This window comes from Lepidochelys kempii, chromosome 6, assembly GCF_965140285.1.
Source record: "Lepidochelys kempii isolate rLepKem1 chromosome 6, rLepKem1.hap1, whole genome shotgun sequence".
Lineage (NCBI taxonomy): Eukaryota > Metazoa > Chordata > Testudines > Cheloniidae > Lepidochelys > Lepidochelys kempii.
The window spans coordinates 33721778-33742594 of NC_136385.1; the positions used below are offsets into that span (position 1 = coordinate 33721778).

At 41.6% G+C, this 20817-nt stretch overlaps 1 protein-coding gene across 12 annotated transcripts in view; it reads left to right on the forward strand.

Annotated features, from left to right (window-relative positions):
- The window catches only part of COPB1 (coat protein complex I subunit beta 1), a 57305-nt gene that overhangs the window by 27888 nt on the left and 8600 nt on the right, over positions 1 to 20817 (forward strand). For 6 of the 12 annotated variants that reach the window (XM_073347459.2, XM_073347458.2, XM_073347452.1 and 3 more), the window contains 4 exons: positions 294 to 439; positions 3716 to 3805; positions 4808 to 4963; positions 7465 to 7802. In XM_073347459.2, the coding sequence (XP_073203560.1) occupies positions 294 to 439; positions 3716 to 3805; positions 4808 to 4963; positions 7465 to 7524 (452 nt within the window). In that variant the 3' untranslated portion in view covers positions 7525 to 7802. Of the gene's footprint in view, positions 1 to 293; positions 440 to 3715; positions 3806 to 4807; positions 4964 to 7464; positions 7803 to 8701; positions 9924 to 20817 lie in introns of those variants that run through there. The other 6 variants (XR_012159340.2, XR_012159341.1, XR_012159339.2 and 3 more) reach the window with 3 other exon arrangements.

The window sequence follows — 20817 nt, forward strand, 5'->3', positions numbered from 1 at the left end:
GCATGCTGGTGTAACGCAATGTCTGTGGGTGGTCAGTAGTGGGGATTGAGCCTAAGACTCTTTGGATCTAAAAGCATGAGCCTCTTCTGCCTGAGCTAAAAGACCCACACCTGTTAGTTCAAAAGGTGTAGGAGATTTTGAAACATCTGGGATCCAGCCACTAGAAGAGGACAGAGATTAACACTCTGCATGTGTTGGTTATACTGACAGATTGCACTTGAATGCTTATTTTGTGTTGACAATTCTGTAGCCACTTTCAATTTGTAAACCTGTGGTTTGTTGTTTGTTTGTAGTGTATGATGTATCTGGAGCAGCCAGTGACAGAAACTGTGTTGTCCTCAGTGATATTCATATTGACATCATGGATTACATCCAGCCTGCTTCTTGTACTGATGCAGAGTTCCGCCAGATGTGGGCAGAATTTGAATGGGAAAACAAAGTTAGTTCTTTTGGTGGTGATCTGTTTGCCTAGCTTTACACTCGTACCTTACCTCAACAGTTTTGCAACTAAAACCATCAGTGAAAAATGATTTCTGTTACTGTAGGTGTTTCTGTAACATATTGGTTATTTTTACTTAACCCAAGCTTCATTTTAAAACTAGAAGGTTGCAGCTGTTTCCATTCTGCAGATAGCTTGCCCTATATAAGTTAGTGTACTGTTGTCTTCTGCCAAACTTCATCATTTGAAAAGCTGCTCCAGGATTTGAAAGGAAGTCTCTAAGCTGTAAAATATGTAGATCATTGGTTTTAAAAGTCTCATTCTTCTGTTGGTTTCCTGTCACTTGTTTACTGAAGCCAGGCCTTGCTTTATGTCTGAGGCACATGTAGAGAGCTTTACCTCCAAACCAAGGGAGACTCAATTGCAGCTGCAAAAATTGGCTCAGAGGTGGTGCAGTATAGTGTATGAAGCCTGTCACGTATTTTTGTGGACATGGCAGAAATCTTTACAAGCTCAGCGTATTTCAGGTTTCAGAGAATCATAGAAACATAGGGCTGGAAGGGATCTCAAGAAGTTATCAAGTCCAGGCATCTATGCTGAGCCAGGAACAAGGAAATCCAGGCCATCCATGATAGGTGTTTGTCCAACCAGTTCTTAAAACCTCCAGTGATGTGGTTTCCACAACCTCACCTGGAACCCTATTTCAGGGCTTAAGTACAGTTATAGTTAGAAAGTTTTCTTAATATCTAACTTAAATCTCCCTTGTTGTAGATTAAGCTCATAACTTGTTGTTCTACCTTCTGTGGACATGGAGAATAATAGATTACAATCCTTTTTATAGCAGCCCTTAACATATTTGAAGACTGTCAGGTCTCCCCACAGTCTTCTTTCCTCAAGATTAAATATGCCCAGTTTGTTTAACTTTTCCTTATAGGTCAAGTTTTCTAAACCTTTTATCATTTTTGTTGCTGTCCTCTGTTTGATCACATCTTTCCTAAAGTGTGGTGCCCAGAATTGGGTGTCATACTCTAGGTAAGGCCTCACCATCGCCGAGTGGAGTGGGACAGTTACCTCCCTTGTCTTGCATAGGACACTCCTGTTAATGTGCCCGAGAATATGAGCCTATTTTGCGGCGGCATCACACTGTTGAGTCGTATTCAATTTGTAATCTGCCCCAGATCCTTTTTCACAGTATTGCTTCATCGTCAGTTATTCCCCATTTGTAGTTGTGCATTTGATTTTTCCTTCCTAAGTGACGTACTTTGCACTTGTGTTTATTGAATTTTGTCTTGTTGGTTTCAGACCAATTCTCCCATTTTTTGAGGCAGGTTTGAATTCTAATGCTGTCCTCCAAAGTGCTTTCAACCCCTCCACCCCTGTCCACCCCCGGCCCCAAACTTAGAACCCCTCCCTGCCTATTTTATAAGGCTATTCTCCACTCCGTTATCCAAATTATTAATGAAAATATTGAATAGTACTGGACCCAGGACTGGCCCTGCAGGACCACATAGACTTGCCCTCCCAATTTGACAGCAAATCATGAATAACTACTTTTTGAGAATCATCTTCCAACCATTTTATAATAATTTAATCTTGAATGTATTTCCATAGTTTGCTTGTGGGAATATCACGTGGGACTGTATCAAAAGCCTTGCTTAGATCAAAATATATCCTGTTTACTGCTATCCAACAGGCCAGTAACCCTGTCAAAAGAGTGGAATTAATTTGCATGTGATATGCACATCAAATTGGGCAACTCATTAGGGTCATTACATAGAAAAAATCTGTACAATCCCAGTCTGTAATACAGCAAATTACAATTGTACCCAACTAAAATGAATGCTCACATACTTTTCAGGCAGATCTTTTTCCCCAGTTTTTTTCTTTTCCCCCTACTCCCTCTAAATTTCTTCTGTCTGGTAATAAGAGTCTAAACACTGGGGCTGGGAACTCCCCTAGGCAAATGGTAGATCTTTAGCCCTCTTCTGTTAGCACAGGCAGTGGCTGAGCTGGCCCAAGAGCAACTTCAAAGCGATTGGTTTCTGTATTTGGCTGTTGTGCCAGCTGCACCCTTCTCCGTGGGCACTGCTTTTCAGCAAGTACATGGATCTTTTGGCAAGGTTTGATCCAAGGTCATATTTTTTTGTGTAAGCTTTGATGTACTAGGGCAGCCATCATAAAAAGATCTTTGAGAGGAGGCTGTGTGGTGTGCTTCCTGGAATATTGAGGCCGTAGAGCCCTCCGTACTTGTGTCCTTTCCCTTCCTCGCTCCCCTTGACTTCATCATCCAGTTTGTCTGAGAGTTCCTTCCCTGGGTCTTGAGCCTCGAGTAATCCTGGATCTACAAGATATGAGATCTAGCAAAGGCAGTTTGATTCTGGTATGGGAAAGCTTCTAGCAATGAAAAAAGGAAAAATGCATGCACACGCATTCATGCACACTCACTCTCACTGCTCCACACAACCTTTCTTGCAGTAACTTGACCTCTGTGCAGTTCTACCTGACCCAGGCTTCTGTTGGCCAATTAGCATAGTAAACCCCTTCTCCCAAGGAGTTTAAAGTAAACACCTAAAGCCTATCTTGCCTCTCAGACATATAAAACAGGTCCTTACCACTTGTAGTCATTAAAGTTCCAGTGCCACTTTAAGAATATTAAGTTTTTGTGTCTTTTCCAAATTTTTGCTCTAATTACGATCATCCTACCTACATTTCTCTAGCAATTTCAGCTGGATACAATACTCTTCTTCACTTTGTCCTAAACTGTCTCAGTATCATTGTACAGTGTTGAACAGTATCATAGTACACTATAGAATGGCTGCTTTTTTCAAGGGGTGGCTGTATTTCATTGAAGGGCAAAGTAACCTCTAGCGTTGGTCAGTCAGAGAAAAGCTACTGGACTACATGTATCTTTGACTTGTTCTGGTGTGGTAATTCAAATGTACACATTTAGCCTGTAACTAGACTTGAAGCAACCATTCAAGATATGGACTCTTTCCACATGTTTAGCAAAGTACGATGTACACTTATTCTGACTAATTTTTAAATATGTGGTAGAAAGTAAGAGGCCATTCCTATTTAACCCCTGGATGGTGGAAGATGAAACCTTTATGTAAGATTCTCCAATATAAAAGGACTTAAAGCCATCAACAAGTACAGTATGCTACTACAGGATAAATGACAGTGACGCTTTCTTTTTTATAGTCCTAGAAGAAAAATTATTTAAAACATGTCAGAGAAGCTGATGAAAATGATCACACCTTGTTCTTTTTCTTGAAGGTTACAGTTAATACAAACATCATTGATCTAAATGAATACTTACAGCACATACTAAAATCAACCAACATGAAATGCCTTACCCCAGAGAAGGTAAGATACTTGCTGAAAATTCTTCAAGCACTTTTTAAACTGGAGTAAAATTACTGTGCAAGTATAAATAGACATGGATTCCAAAATATAGCATTTTTTTCTCCCTTCTTGAATTCTTCTTGGGCATTGATTGCACTATTTGAATAATGTAGAGTTATTCTAACTTTGCAAGACACGTTGCATAGGATAAATTTCTGAGAACTCTCATCAGATATATTTATATATTTAAAAAATTAACAAACAGACTCACTCCTACACACACTTGTCCCTCTAGAGAGAGGATGAGAAAACAAACATTACACAACAGATGTGTAGTCCAGTTGCTTAATTCACTACTGGAAGGCACTCAGATACTGATGATGTTGAACGTAGTGTAGGAACCTATATAGAATAGTATTTTCCGGTGCCCTTTTTGGAGTTTGTGTTCTTTAGATTATTTACCTGGTCTAGTTTCTAAATTTATAAACCTCCACCAATTTTATAGATGTTTGTTTAGTCTGGAAGATGTTAGTATTCTTTAGTATTTAATACACTTTAGAAATTTATGCTCTAAGAAAGCTAAAAGGAAATTCATGTTAACTGGGTCATTTTCAAATAGTTTCTTGCTTTAGCTGAGCAAGAAGCAGTTAATAAAATGTCAGCTAACGTATCTGCTTCAGAATGGTCAGCACAATTTTTTTTCAATAGGTCAAGACTTCCTTCCTTTCAGTAGGAATTAATCTTTCTTAAAGCCTTTTTGCTATGCATTACCTCAGAGCCTGAAAATGCCAGTTATGTCTTGTTTAAATGACTTGATTAAATCTCTGTCAGTTTTCATTTTAGAAAGATCTATTAATGTTTCCTTCAGAACTGGAGTTTAGGTATCTTACAAAATGCTGTATTTAGAAGGATAGGTTTTAAATATAAAAACCTGCTGAGTTGTGCTTAATATGGATCAAAATGTGTCTGTTAAAGGACAATTAGCCTTTTGTAAAGAGTTAAATTTAAGTGTTCTTTCTCTAGGCACTTTCTGGTTACTGTGGCTTTATGGCTGCCAATCTGTATGCACGTTCCATATTTGGAGAAGATGCACTTGCAAATGTCAGCATTGAAAAGCCAATTCATCTTGGACCAGATGCTCCCGTCACTGGCCACATACGAATTCGTGCAAAGAGTCAGGTAATGATGGTTTCTTTTTAAAGCTTTGTCTCTCTAATTTTTATTTGAGTTCTATACACATTTGCAGAGCTTGCATTGTAGTTTATGGTTAATTTTTAGTATTGTTTAATTAGATTGGCAACTTTCAGGCAAGGTGAAGAAGAAAATCCCTGTCTCAATTTTAAAACTAGGTTCTTCTGAATGAAAAGCTTCCATCTCCACTACCCTTATACAGCATGATTGTTGACTTATTTTTTTTTATTTGGAGGGGAGAGCACTTCAACAGTTAGGTGGAACGGGGTAACTTAAACACAATTAACGTGCCTCATACAGCAGTGCATTATAATAGTCCAAGATTTTGCTGTATTTACACATCCCATTTGCAGTCCTATGTTCTTTTGTTATTAAAAAACATAATGTACCACCAACATGCCCGACATACTGTTTCTCAAAGTGTTGAAACAACCATTTTAATTTTCACTCAAGTTGGAATAAAGGATCCTATTTAAAAAAAAAAAAAAGGATAAGAATGTTAGGAACCATTAAGAAAGGGATCTATAATAAGACAGGCAGTATCATAATGCCACTATATAAATTCATAGTATGGCATGGCATGCTGTCCTGGCCACCCCATCTCAAAAAAGATATTAGAATTGGAAAAGGTATACAGAAGGGCAACAAAAACCATTAGGGATATGGGACAGCTTCCATCTGAGGAGAGATTAAAAAGGCTGAGACTGTTGATCTTAGAAAAGAGACAGCCAAGGAAGGATATGATAGAGGTCTATGAAATCATGAATGGTGGGAGAAAGGGACTAGGAAGGGCTATTTATCCCTTCACATAATACATGAATCAAGCGTCAGCCAATGAAATTAGTAAGCAGCGGGCTTAAAACTAACATAAGGTAGTACTTCTTCACACAATGCACTGTCAACCTGTGGAACTGGTTACCAGGGGGTGTTGTGAAGGCAAAAAGTTATGAATTAGATCATTTCCTGGAGGACAGGTCCACCAGTGATTATTATCTAAGATGGTCAAGGACGCAACCTCATGTTCTGGGTGTCTCTAAACCTCTGATTGCCAGAAGCTGGGACTCGATAACAGTTGCATTACTCAATAATTGCCCTTGTCTATTCATTTCACCAGAAGCATCTGGCACTGTCTGGTGTCAGAAGACAGGATAAATGGCTAGATGGACCTTGGGTCTGACCCAGTGTGGCCATTCTTGTGGTAGTCTATGTATTTGCTGTGTATATAAAAGAAGCCTACTTAAATATGGTGTTCTTTGAAATGTGTTGCTCATGTCTATTCCACATCCCACCCTCCTTCCCCTCTGTCGGAGTTGTCCAGCAAGAAGGAACTGAGGGTGGGGGGAGTGCACAGCGCCCCTTATACCATGCCATTGAGGCGCCACTCCACGGGTCGCTAGGGGCGCTCCCCTACGGGTACTGCTAGGAGAAAAAATTCTGGCACCGGTGCACGTGGCGAGTATGCGCATCTGTCATGGAATAGAGATGAGCAACACATCTCGAAGAACACCAGTTACGGAAAAGGAAACTGTCTTTTCTCACTTCCCGAAAAAAGAGATTTTGTGGGAATTTTTTGGTCCTTATAAAACTTAACCTTGAATAAAGAAGAAACTCATGTATAACTAGAAGTATATTATACAGCTTATCATAAGTGTTCCTTTAGGACTTTCAGATTCAAAAGAACCATTTACTTGATGCTATTGGAAGAATTTTGAAATGGTTTTAATAGAAGTGGATAGTATGTTTACAATGGAACCGTTAATGTCAATGGAACTCCAACATAAGACACTATGTTCAGTTAAGTCTGTGACTTGGTCTAACCGAGGGAGTAATTCACTATTGATTGAGTAGCAGTTGGAACTTTGAATTTCCTTATTTTTGTTAGTTTTACTGAGACTCTAAAACACACACACACACATATTATTCTGTTTATGGGCTCATATTTTTTATGGAGGTGGAAAAGATTTTTGGGGGCTCAGCATGTTGAGAGATGGTGTCTGCATTTATAATTTATTAATTTTGTATGTATTATGCTAGTGTTGAGCTTTTCCAACGCCCTAATTTCAATTACTGCCATTTGGACTGACCTTTGTAACTGCTGGACTGACCGCATTTTAAAATGGTGCAACATCAAGGGTTAAAATTCTTGACTCTTGCTCTTTTGGAGTGGTGGTACAGCTTTCTAATATCAAAAAATATAGTCTATTTTTGGTTCATTATTTCAGCAAGATATTATACGCAAATCTAGCTTATTCATGCTTTTTGGAAACTATGTACTGAACTGTAGCTACAAATAAATAAAATGTTGTCGTTGAATTAGAAATATTCTCTTTTCCATGGAATTAGTTTCATGAATTTTATATATGGAACTGTAGTAATACTGGTAACGGAGAGGTGGTGTTGTGGTTTTTTTGGGTGGGGGCGTTGAGATAACAGTAATTTTATGAAATAGCCAAGGTGTGAACATCTTTCCTTTTTTTATTTCCTTACAGGGAATGGCCCTAAGTCTTGGAGATAAAATTAATCTGTCTCAGAAGAAAACAAGCTTATAAACTTTACAGTTAATCTTTTCAGAGCTTTTACAGTTAAATTTTAGGTATGTGGCTTGTTGGATTCAGAACATCTTGTATTCTTCCATGTTTTGTAATTGTAGAAGCAGAGCTTTTGTGCTGAATGCTTTCCAGTGGATAATTTATAGATTCTTCTGAGCAATATCGAGTAAAACTTTAAAACATCAATTTATTTTTTTCTCTTTTTCTTAGAAGTCATGTATACTTTGTCTCTAATGTATGCTGACTATTTCACAGTACAATAAACAAATCTAAGACAGGGTGGTTTTGTTCTAATTTACAGATAAACTCAGTATTATTTGATTACTACTTTTTATATTTCAAGAAAGTAAAGTTACATTGCTTGCGATGTTTATTGTGAATGAATAGCCCTGAAGTTTGTAAATATGCACCTATGTGACTCTTAAACTAATACTGTGATGTCTCTAAAGGAACTTAAACTTCAGAGTTAAATCAGAGACTATCTTTTATGCAATTGGTTTTGGTAATTTAATCACCTGGTACTGGCAAAACTTCAATACTAAAAGCTAATGCATATTTCACTAATATTTGCTATTGTCAAATCCCAGCTCTTGCCAGCAATGGGTGAAATTTAAACTAAGTCATGTTCTTTAAGCTGATTCTGTTTGAGAGAAATTAGAATAATGAATTAGGAAAATCTTGGTGTTTCTTTTGATCTGTTATGAGTCTTTTTTAGTAGCATATTTTGCTCATCTCAGAATACCAAAAAGGGGCAGTGGTGTGTTAGAACTAAGCTGTAGAAACGTAAGCAGTGTTTTAACTGGATGCAGTGCACATAGCCACCTTCATAAGATCAGCAAGGAAGGATTCAGATTGTGTGTGATCATGAGTTGAACAATAAATTGCACTGCGTTTGTGTGGGTACACAAATTATGGAAGAGGTTTAGGGGGGAAATTCAAATGATGGTATAAGCATATCCTTATGCTGATGTTTGCATACAATAATATTATAGATGGCAGAGCTATATTAAAGTAACTTAAGACCCTAAGTACACCCCTGTCATGGCCTTGCTCCCTGCTTGGGCAGCAGTGGTATTGGCTAGTCACAGGAGCAGTCTGCTGAGTGGGTGAGGAGCCCACCGCTCCTCTTTGAGAAACCTGAGCCTCCCTCCTTCCCAAACTTTCGTTCAATCTTCAGCTCCCACTCACCCAGAGGGAGAACTCTGCATGAACTGCAGTGGCTGTGAGAATCCGTCATCCACCCACCACCCCTCCTGTACCCCAGTTCCTCTCCTGGGGTGGAACAGACCTTCTGCTCCAGTGGGCTTCAAAGTCAGCACCCCGGTAAGATGGTTAGAACAGCTTGCATCTATCAGCTGTTGTTTTAGGCTGTTTGCAAAATGCATTGATTACACTTGTCAAGTTATCAAATTGCTTCTTCAAAAAAAAAACCAAAAAACCAACCAACTGTGAGAACTAAAAACATCATTTTGCTTTTAAACAAAACCTTACATTCCTATGTCTCTCATGACATGACACAAGAGAGGGAGTGGAAGGCATGTGCCTAAGCATCAGTCCAGCCCTAATGATAGATTTCCTGTGAATTCGGTTTTCATTTCTTTATCCTCCTGCACCCTCAGGTGCATAGGGTGTCTACCTGTTTCTGCCACTTATTTTGGTCTTGTGCTGTTCTGTTCAGGTTTCAGAGCATCATGTTGATGGATTTAGCTTCTTTATTGCTCTAAATAATGTTTCTCTAGGTTGGGGTGGGGAACCTACAGCCTGCAGGATGGATCTGGCCCAATGCCTAATTTCATCTGGCCCGCAGCAAGTCTCCGTGCCATAGGCCAGAAGCCCTGAGCCTCAGTGCCCTCCGCAGGGCTGCAGTGCAAATACCGGCTCGCCCACCTGTGGGGGGAAGCTAGGGTTGCCAGGCCTTTGAAAGTCGAGTTGGCTCTGCGCAGCTCTGGGAAGCGGTTGGCATGTCCCTGCGGCCCCTAGACGAAGGTGTAATCAGGGAAGCTCTGTGAGCTACCCCCACCCTGAGCGCTGCCTCCATAGCTCCCATTGCTGTTAACCCTGGCCAATGGGAGCTGCAGGGGAAGTGTCTATAGATGTGGGCAGTGTACACTGCGCAGAGCCATCTGACTGCGCCTCCGCCTAGGGGCCAGACATGCCTGCTGCTTCTGCGAGCAGCGTGGAGCCAGGGCAGGCAGGGAGCCTGCCTTAGTCCCACTGCACTGCTGACTGGGAGCTGCCTGAGGTAAGCGCCACCTGGCTGGAGCCCACACCCCGAACTCCCTGCCCCAGTTCAGAACCCCATCCCGCACCCTAACTCCCTCCCAGAGCCTGCACCCAGCCCGCACCCCAAGCCCCTGCCCTGAGGCACTTGGAGCCTGCAGCCCACATCCCCTCACACACCTCAACCCCCTACCCCAGTCCTGAGACCCCTCCCACACCCTAACTTCCTCCCAGACCCCGCCCCACAGCCCTGAGCCCGCCCCACACTCCAAACTTGGCCCCAGCCTGAAGCCCCCTCCTTCACCCCAAACCCCTCATCCCCAGCCCCACCCCAGCCTGGAGCCCTCTCCCGCACCCTGAGCCCCTCATTTCTGGCCCCACCTCAGAGCCTAGGGGAAGCCCTGAGCTTCCACACCTTTCCCCCCCCCGCCCCCCACCACATGGGGCTGGAGCTGTGAGCGCTGGCTCACCATGCTGTGGCGGGAAGCCCTGAGCCTTTGCATCCTCTCCCTCCCCCCATGGGGCTGTGTGTGACCTGCAACTGATTTTTTCTTTGGGTCAGTGGTCCCGGATAGAAAAAAAGGTTCCTGATCCCTGCTCTAGGTCGCCCTCCTTCTTTTGGAGGGGTGTCCATGTTATCACTTGTCTTAAATATGTCAGTCTTCATCTTGTCATGTCTGATGCTTTAAGTTAGTGCGCTTTGCTTAGAATTTCTGATGTAATAAATGCTTTCCAGTGGACTCTGGAAAATCTTGTGCAGGCTACACAAGTGAAAATCCACAGTAACTCCATTGACTGTAGTGGAGTTACGCTGGATTTACACTGATGTAATGGATTAGAATATGACCCATTGTCTTTTATAGTGCATATTCAGAAAAATATTCTACTTTTCTCCCACATTAATGAAAACAATAGTTTCAGGGCAATAAATTGATTACTAGAAAAACATTTACAGTCGTATCTTGTGAGCAAAGAAAAGCCTGGAATCCAGTTAAACGTGTTCACCTCTCCTGAGGGGATAGGATTAGTATAGCATGCTTGAGGAGACTGCGTCCTATGTATGCTGCAGACCCCAAACCTATGGGGGCCTCCTGAACTGTGACTACTAGCACCTTATTGCCCAAACCCTGTTTCGGGTGTAAGCTGTAACCCTGAAGCTATAGAAACAGCCATAGAACACCCTGGTGGAAGATGCTTATCTGTGCAGAGCTCCTCAGAGCCATTTGTGAATGTGCCGCAAGGCGTATAGGATTTAACCTGCCATGAAGTACATTTTGCTGTAAGCTTTTCATTTGTGTAAGAGCATGAAAATAAACGTTCAGCACAAGTTGGTGTGCCTTCGGGTTTTTCCTTTCTTGCAAGTATCACAACTTCCATTGTTCCCCAAAATAAACAGAACATGAAATAGACAGTGGTGCCAAAGTTTGTCTTCCAAAAACACACTGCCATGGACCATGTACATAAGAGTTGTGTTCTTGAGGAACCTTAGTTCAATAGTGTAACTTTGTTCTGGTTTAACAGATCCCTTGGTACGAGCTTGATTAATTTAGAGGGAGTAGTTGGTGGTAGAAGTGGAATCTGAGTCCTATGTGGAGGTGTCCTTGGTGCTCTTCTGAGCTGCGTGGATATTCGACAGATGTGCATTGATGTGTATTCTACCTCCAGCTACTAGAACCCGTTGTGGTTTGCTACAGGGTTTTTTTTCAGTAACTAGTGTACAGGCCATGTTTGGTTCATGATACGTCTCTCTAGTATAGTTTCATATACCCTGAAAAGTGGATACTGATTTCTTGCAGATATATTCTTCTCACTGTCGCACATTTGGTCCATTCTGCATGTGAAGATGTAATTTCTGTTTCTTGAGTCTGAGACTACAATCATAGAGATTTGGCTAAAGTAGGGGTTCTCCAGCTTTTTTGTGAGGTGGATCACATCTCGAGAGAGAGTCTTGTGGACCATCTCTCCTCATGTTAACAATTATGTGGATCACCTCCCCTGTGACTGCTAATCAAATACCATTCCTGTGACAACTACAGCGATTGCTTGTATGGAGAAGGAGAAATAAAATGTGCTTTGCTTTGTTTTTAATGTGAGTTAGCAGCTGGAAATGAGGAGAGCTAGGAGCATGTGACCAGCAAAGATTCTATAGACCACAGTTTGAAAACTGAAAAGGAGGACTTGTGGCACCTTAGAGACTAATACATTTATTTGAGCATAAGCTTTTGTGAGCTTTTCGTGTGCAAAGCCCCCTGGCTGCCCCTACACATAGCAGCATGTCCCCTGTCCGGCTCCTGCTTCTGGGAGCCACGGCACATGCAGAGAGGGGCAAGCCCCCAATCCTGCTCCTCGGCAGGAACTCGAGGGTCAGATTAAAATGTCTGAAGGGCTGGATGCATCCCCGGGGCCGTAGTTTTGCCCACTCCTGTTCTAAGGGGTGCAAGAGACTATGAATCTGATTAACTAGTATGGAAATATAAGATGGGCTTTAATGGGCACGCAAACCTTGTCATAGGTTGCCAGATCTCAATTAGGTGTGTCCTACAAGAGCCTTTGTTGCTTGTCAATAGAGAAATTACTAAATCAAGAAGACCACTATGCTTTAGGATCCAGTCACCCAACATACAACTTTTTAAATTGAAGTAAAATTTTAGCAAAGCAGGTATTGGAACGTGGATACTCAGCATTGTTTAAAACTCTAGTATTGGAGCTGTGACAAAGCTCTGTCCTTGTCTTTGTGGGTCCCGCGTTTCCTGGCAGATTTTGCTTGCCTCGGAGGCTCACTGTGACTCTCCATGTAACCCATCTCTCTCTAGAGACAAGGGTCACAGTCTACTGAGCCATTTTCATCATAAGTCAGCGAAGGAGGTAAGGAGAAGCTATCCTCCCTTGCACCATCTCTGTTGTCTCCCAGTCTCAGTGATTAATCCGGGGCGGGGAGGGAGGGCAGGTGGCAAAGGCGGGAGCCCGGGCCCGCCCTCTACTCCAGGCTCCAGCCCAGGGACCCTAATAGTATCAGCTATGGTAGCTGACCTTTTAGAAACATGACACATACAATTCCCCGGGCTACTTCCCCACAGCAGCCCCCACTTCCTCAAGCTCCACTTCACCCTTACCTCAGGGCCTCCTTCCTTGTGCCTGATATGGTGTGTACTACTCAGCCTCTCCAACAGCACAACTTCCTTCCACAGCTCCTGGCATGCACACCCACCTGACTAACTGGGAGGCTTTTAACTAGTTTCAGCCAGCCCCTGATTGGCTTCAGGTGTCCCAATCAACCTAGCATTCTCCCTGCCTTCTGGAAAGTTCTTAATTGGCTCCAGGTGTCTTAATTGACCTGGAGCAGCTGCCATTTCACTTATCCTGGTACCAGGGATTTGTTTAGCCTGGAGCTAATATATCTGTCTCCCACTACTTTTCTATAGCCATCTGGTCTTGCCCCGTCACAGAGCATAGCAGCGTGTTCTGGTGGTCATGAAACAGTGTACACTATATAACTCCCACACAGTAAATACTTACAGAAGGTAAATGCCTTCTAGAGCCTTGGCTTGTGAAACTCAGGAAAGAACCTGGAGCAGCTATAAGCCAGTGGCATATTTTAGAAACAATATCTGACAAGAGATGATGATTCTGTTTTGCTACACAGATGTATGGAAAAAAGCAAGAATGTGTGTATACATATGACAAAAAGTCTAAATACAACCCCCAAATTTATAAAGTTAACATATCATTACACAAGAGGGTGCTGTCTTACAACTGGTCTGAAATTTGGTGATTTAGTACTTTAAAGCATTAATGAGGAGGAGAGAAATCAAGGAAATACCCTTAAAATCTAGGATGTTTGTGGGTTTTTGTTTTGTTTTTTGACATGAAACAGAGAGAGAATGAATCTGCCCTATAGTTTAGAACTTTTTCACTGTTTTTGGTATATTTGCAGGTAGCCTGGCTGCGTAATCAGTGCATGATGGTGCTGGCAGCTCAGCTTAATATAATGCATCTGTTTCAGAGCTGACTATTTCCTCTAGAGATTGTGTTTTTCAGAAGCACAGTGAGATAGTTTGATTGTGTACATATGGCATAGGGAGTATCTTATATATGAAGGGTATGAGAATGATTTCATTGGGGAGGGATGTAGATTAAATTTAAGTAGTCCTAACCATCATTTTGCACATAAATTTTAGCACTGGTCTGGGCAGTTTTTTGTTTGTTTGATTAAAGCTGCAAATATATAACTTATCTCACTGGACTGGACCTTTTTCCCAGTCCCCTGAGATTTCCCTTTTATGACCATTTTGCATAGCATATTTTAGCCTCTCTCAGATTCTAGTGTATTGTTTGCAACTTGAATGTATTACCTAGAATGATCCAGAGTAGAGCTGTGCAGGAAATGGTTTTTTTTCCCCATCATGAGAAAAATTGAGATTTCAGATGTTTTTCTTATTTTGCATTAGAGTGAAACAAAGACCTTTCAAAATGTAGAAAGAGAGAATGCATGCAGACACCCCGTCCTCAGAACAGCCAAGAGCCTGGTGCTTTGGGCACTCACTTGGGATGTGGGTGACCTTTGCTCAAATTGCTTTGAATCCTACATCCCTGATGTGTGCCCTAACTACCAGGCTATACGCTAATCTGCGTTGGGGAAGGGGGTTCTCTCTCTGTCTGACCAGAAATTCTGTCCTGGACCTAAGAAACCTTCCCAACAAAGGTTTCAGAGAAACTAATAAATTTTGATTTTAATAAACTGGTATTTTCTGATTAAAATAGTTTTGTCAAAAATTTCCTGACCATCTCCGGTCCAGAACCACCAAGTATACAGAGTTAGTAATAGGATGGCTTCTTGATTTTGTTAAAGATAAGTAATATTTTTAATGTACCCCTAGTTATTCCAAGATTGGGTGTGGGATCCCAGTTGTGTGAGCCAGGGATCCTGATCCCAAGTGCGCACACAGAGCTTTTGCATATATAAACTGTATCTCTAAACTGTGTTTATTAATTTCTTGGAAATAACCCAGAGGTCTTAAACTTGAGGCATTTTTATGAAAGCATTAACTAACCAAGGAACAGCTGAACAAATACATTTACTTTTTTGATGGATTGTGATATTAACACTATTTGATTAAAAAACTTTTTCCTCTCTCTTTCAATTGAGGTTCTGTATGGTAGAATTGTGTTGGGGTTTTTTCTGGGTTTCTAATTCTTGTTCATGCTTACTGACAGGATTCTTGGAAATGCATTCTCATTTTTGTGAAAGATTTACATTTAGAAATGTTTGAAAATCAAATCTTCATATATGAGATTTATTAGAATCTCAAAAATAGTGTTTTCCCCTTTTATTCTGATCTCCCATGGTTCCAAATAGCTTCCTGTCATTCATCTTAGCAATTATTGGTGTATTAAAAGACAGGATCTGCATACACTGGATTGTCCTTAAGCTGCCCATTTATTTCTTGAGAATACATAATGATATCACCAAGAATGACCTTAAGCAGATCACTGTAGACTGAGTGGCCCTGGGAAGAAGGATAAAGAATTCGGGGATAAAGTGGTGTTTTTGTCCATCCTCCCTGGTGAAGGAAAAGGCCCGGGCAGGGACCATTGAATCGTGGAAGTAAATGTGTGGCTACGCAGGTGGTGTTTGTGAGTGGGCTTTAGCTTCTTCAACAATGACCTGATGTTCCAGGAAAGAGGGTTACTGTGCTGGGATGGGCTCCATCTACCAAATATTAGGAAGAGAATCTTTGGATGCTGTCTGGCTAACACAATAAGGAGAGCTTTAAACTTAGTCTTTGGGGGGATGATGACAAAAATCCAGCCAATGCGCATCTAGGCTCAAGTAATGAAGACAAGGAGAAGGAGCTAAATTCTGGAGAAGGGACTGGAAACTGCATTAAAGAGGCAAGAAGAAAAACAACAGGATAGTCTGCAAAATATCTTCAATGTCTGTATACCAATGCAAGGAGTATAGGGAACAAGCAGGATGAACTAGAAATCATGGTATATGAAGAAATTTATGACTTAATTGGCATTACAGAGACTTGGTGGGACAACTCCCACGTTCGGAGTACTAGCATTGAGGGATATAGCTTGTTCCGGAAGGATAGGTATGGGAAAAAAGGAGGAGGCATGGCACTGTCATTGTATGTCAAGAATATATACCCCTGGCTCCGAGGTCCAAGAGGAAGTGAACAGCAGCCCTACTGAGTATCTGGGTTAGGATAAAAAGGAAAAAGCATAGTAGTAATGTTATGGTGGGGATCTATTACAGACCACTAAATCAAAAAGAGGAAATGGATGAGACATTCTTCAAGCAGGTAACAAGATTAGCTAACACACAGGGGACTGGATTGGATGACTCTCGAGGTCCCTTCCAGTTCTATGATTCTATGAGTTAGTATTAATGGGAGATTTTAATTTCCCTGATATCTGTTGGAAGACTATTACAGCAAAGTAGTCGGGAACTTGGGAGGAAGTGATCATGATCAATAGAATTCAAGATCCTAAGGAAATGAGGACATGAGAACAGCAAAACAAGGACACTGGACTTCATAAAGGAAGATTTCAACCAATGCATAGAAATGGTAGGCAAGGTCCCATGGAAAGACCAATTAGGAAGAAAAGAAGATGAAGGGGGCTGGCAGTTCCTAAAAGGTATAATACTAGAGGCTCAATATCAAATTATTCCAACGCAGAGGAAAGAGAAGAAGAGGCCCAGGAGACCAAGGAGCTTTTTAGCTATCTAAAAACCAAATGGGATAGATACATGCAGGAAATGGAAGGAGGGGCATGTCACCAAGGAAGTGTCCATGGGAATAGCGCAAGCATGTAGGGATAAAAATCAGGCAAGCCACAGCAAGGAATGAGTTACAGTGAGCAAGAAATGTTAGAGACAACAAGAAAGGGTTCTACAAATATGTCAGACAAAAAAGAAAGATCAGGGATGTGTGTCTGCTGCTCAATGGAGAAGATGAGCTGGCAACGGAAGATAAGAGACGGAGCTGCTCAATGCCTACTTTGCTTCAGTCTTCACACAAAAAATAATGTGGCCAGTCGTCTGGCCACAGTTATCATAGACTATAAAGAGGAAGGGATGCAGATCAGGATAAGTAAAGAACACGTCCTAGATCTTCTGACTCATTTGAATGAATTCAAGTCAGCAGAGCCTGATGCTCTTCACCCCAGGATGCAGAAGAAATCTTTGCGCCACTGGCAATAATATTTGAAAACTCATGGATGACAAGATAACCCTTTTCCAGTCTTCCGGGACCTAACATAGTGCCCAACTTTAAAAAGGGGAGAAAGGAGGAGCTGGGGAGTTTTAGACCAGTCAGGCTAACTTCAGTACCTGCAAAGCTACTAGAGCAGGGGTTCTCAACCCATTTACCATTGTGAGCCACATATGCAACTCTGTATTTGTTAGGTGAGCCACATCCACACAATATGTATAATAACTGTATGGCGCTGAGGATGTCACATGGGCTGCAGCTGTGTGCTGATTGGGCTGCAAACGGCCTGCAGGCCATGGGTTCAGAACTACTGTACTAGAGCAATGTGTAAAACATTCAATTTGCAAATACCTGGAGGATGAAGGAGTGATCTACTTGCATCCAGCATGGATTTACTAAGACCAAATCATGCTAAACCAGCTTGATTTCCTTCTTTAACAAGGTAACTGGTTTGATGGATAGGGGGAATGCAGTGGACATAGTATACCTGGACTTTAGCAAGGCTTTTGACACAGTCTCACATGACATTTTCATAAGTGAGCTGGAGAAATGCAGGCTTGGTGGCTACCATTAAGTGGACAGATAATTGGTTAAACAACTGCAAACAAAGAGGAACTATTAATGGAATGATTTCAGATTGGAAGGAGATCTCAGATAGGGTTCCACAGAGATCTGTTCTGGGTCTGGTGTTGTTTAACAACGTTGTTAATGACCTGGATGTAGGAATAGAGAGCATTTTGATCAGATTTGCAGATGACACAAATCTAGGGGGGTTGCCAACACTTTGGAGGATAAAGCTAAATTTCAAAGGGATCTTGATAAATTGGAAAACTGGACTAGAGACAACAAAGACAAATGTAAGGTGCTACACTTAGGGAAGAAAAATGCAGAAATACAGAATGGGGGATAACTGGCTTGGCAGCAGCACTGCTGAGAAGGATCTGGGAGTTGTGGTGAATCACAACTGCAACATGTCAACAATGCAATACTGTTGCAAAAAAAGAAAATGCAATTTTGGATTGCATTAATGGAGGCATAGCATGCAAGTTATGGCAGGTGATAGTACCACTCTACTCTGCACTGGTTAGGCCTCAGCTGGAGTACTGTGTCCAACTTTGCTCACCAATGTATAGAAGGGAGGTAGAGAAACTGGAAAGGATCCACAGAAGAGTGACAAAGATAATCAAAGGGATGGAATGCAAGTTATATGAGCAAAAGCAGAAGGAACTGGGTATGTTTCGTTTGGAAAAGATAAGATTAAGGGGGGATATGATGGTGGTCTTCAAATACTTGGAAGGCTGCAATGAAAAAGATGGAGAAAAATTGTTCTCTTGCCACAGAGGGCAAGACAAGAGGCAGTGAATTCAAACTACAGTACAGCAGTTTTAGATTAAATCTCAGGAAAAACTTCCTAACTGTAAGAACAGAAGGACAATGGAACAAACTGCCTAGAGAAGTTTTGGAAGCTCCTTCACTGGAGGTTTTCAAAATGAGGCTGGATAGCCATCTGTCTTGGATGGTTTGGACACAACAATCCATCTTGGCAGGAGGTTAGACTAGATGACCCTTGCGGTCCCTTCTAACCCTATGGTTCTGTGATTCTATAAGCGTTTAACCATATGCAGCATCTTTACTCTTTTGATAGGATGCCCTATGGCCTTTGCATTGTCTGAGCTCTGATTTTTTCCTTCCTTTGGTTTGAATATTTTTACGGCAGTGACAAGAATGACCTGATATGTTATTTCATGGAATGTCCCAGCATAACATAGCATGCTGAATAGAAACTCACTTGTCTAGTCTTTATGCTTGTTTTTCAGATGAATTCTGTCATTATTTTCCATAAACATTTGCATACAATGGAGTTACTGATCCAAATTCTTTTGAGTTACAGCCATTGAAATGCACCCTCTGAAAATTGCCCCTGTGCAGAAGGCCCCTGCACCACTTACCGCTAAATCAAGTCATATTTTGAGAGCTTAAATAAGATATTGGTGGTGTATAGGCCTAGAGCTGGACTAAAACTTTTCTACAAAACATTTCTCTGTCAAAACTGAAAGGTTTTGTGGAAAGGTGTCCATTTCAACACCCAATATCAGTAAGGGGCATATTGCCCACGTCAGAATAGCAATAGCTTTATATTGAGACACTCACTGGCAGTGTGGAATACCTAAGTTCAGGTCCCAGCTCTGCCTGATTCAGAACAGGGACTTGAAGGTGGGTCTCCTCCATCCTTGGTCATTGCCCTGCCTGCTGATCTATTGGCTGTTCTGGGTTGGCTCTGGCTCTCTTGTGTTTTGGAATTGGGGTACCACTGAACCCCTGACCCACCAACCTCGCTCCCTCTCACACTGTACTGCTGTGGCAAGCTGCAAAGCCTTCCAGCCTGCACTTTCACCAGCATTCACACAGGGATACGCCCAGGTGCAGTTACACGCAGGCTCTCTAACCACCAGCTTCCCAGCCTGGGAGCCCAAAGCAGTACGGTCCTGCTCTGGTCAAATCTGGCCACTAAACAAGTTTAATACCCAGTCTGCCTCTCCCTCAATGTAAAGAGAACAATGCACACTTGTGGTAACCATGCAGAGATTTCCCCCAAGCACTCCAGTCAAAGCTCACTGGTTTAAATTAAAACATAAAATAAGTTTATTAACTACGAAAGAATAGATTTTAAGTGATAAGTCATAGCAAACTGATCAAAGCAGATAACCTAGTAAATAAACAAAACCACAAACTGAGCGTAACACACTAGATAGGTAGGATGTGAATTAGCAAATTCTCACCCTAAGTGATAAACCAGCTGGCAGATTCTTAAGGCACAAGTTGCCTTGGCTCTGCAGCGTGGGTTTCCCAGGTTTTTATATACAGGCTAGAAATTCCTTTTAGCCTGGGAGCATCACTTCCCGCAGTTCAGTCCTTGCCCCTCAGGTGTTTCCAGGTGTGTAGTTGTAGGGAGAATGCAATACCATCATGATGTCATTTCCCCCTTTTATATCTTCTTTCCACTTGCTGGAAAGGTCTTTTGCTGTGACCTGGGTCGAATAGTTCCCATGATGTAGTGCTATCTCTGAGAGCTTTCCGTTGTACACAGTTCCTGGGGTAATCCCTGTGCTTGTACATTTCCTCAATAAACCATTAACATTGTTTGGCCTTTTTACTGTTGTACCTTAAAGGCTGCTTGTGGGTGTTTTCAACCTCACAACATGTTTCAGTAACATGTACACAGCCAAACTTCATAACTTCCTATACAACGATAGCACATACCATCCAACGAGATCAATGTCCTGCAGATCAAGACTTCTGGAATGATACCTCATAAGGCATTCTTTGTACAAAACATATCCTAATTACATGACAGTGGTGAATATTGGGGTGCCAGGGTGTCATACCTATGATATATAATGGCAACCTAAGGTAATGATGTTAGTGTACACTACATTCTTACATATTTGAATTCTGTAAAGTATGCTATAAAACTGAAATTCAGTTTCTCGTTAGTAAATTCCAGTTATAGTTAAAATGTCCAGGTTGCCTACATAATACAATATTCACTCAGAGCCTAATTCAACTCCTATTTAAATTAATCCAAGTAGTTGTTGGGCCCTTGCATCAGCTTTTCTTTTCAAAGGTGCAAGAAAATAAGCCATTTAAAAAAAAACCCAAAGTCTCTGACCAGGCAATACTCTCATGCTATAGGAATTCTTGAGAGTCAAGTAATGGTATTTTCCATATTGAGCTAGTGCATCTTTAACTACAGATATAACTATTGCAGGATTGGTATGCCTGGTCCATAAATAAGAACAGTTTTGGATTTTTTTTTTCCTACGCCTGTTCTCGCTTGTGGAGGAGTCATACA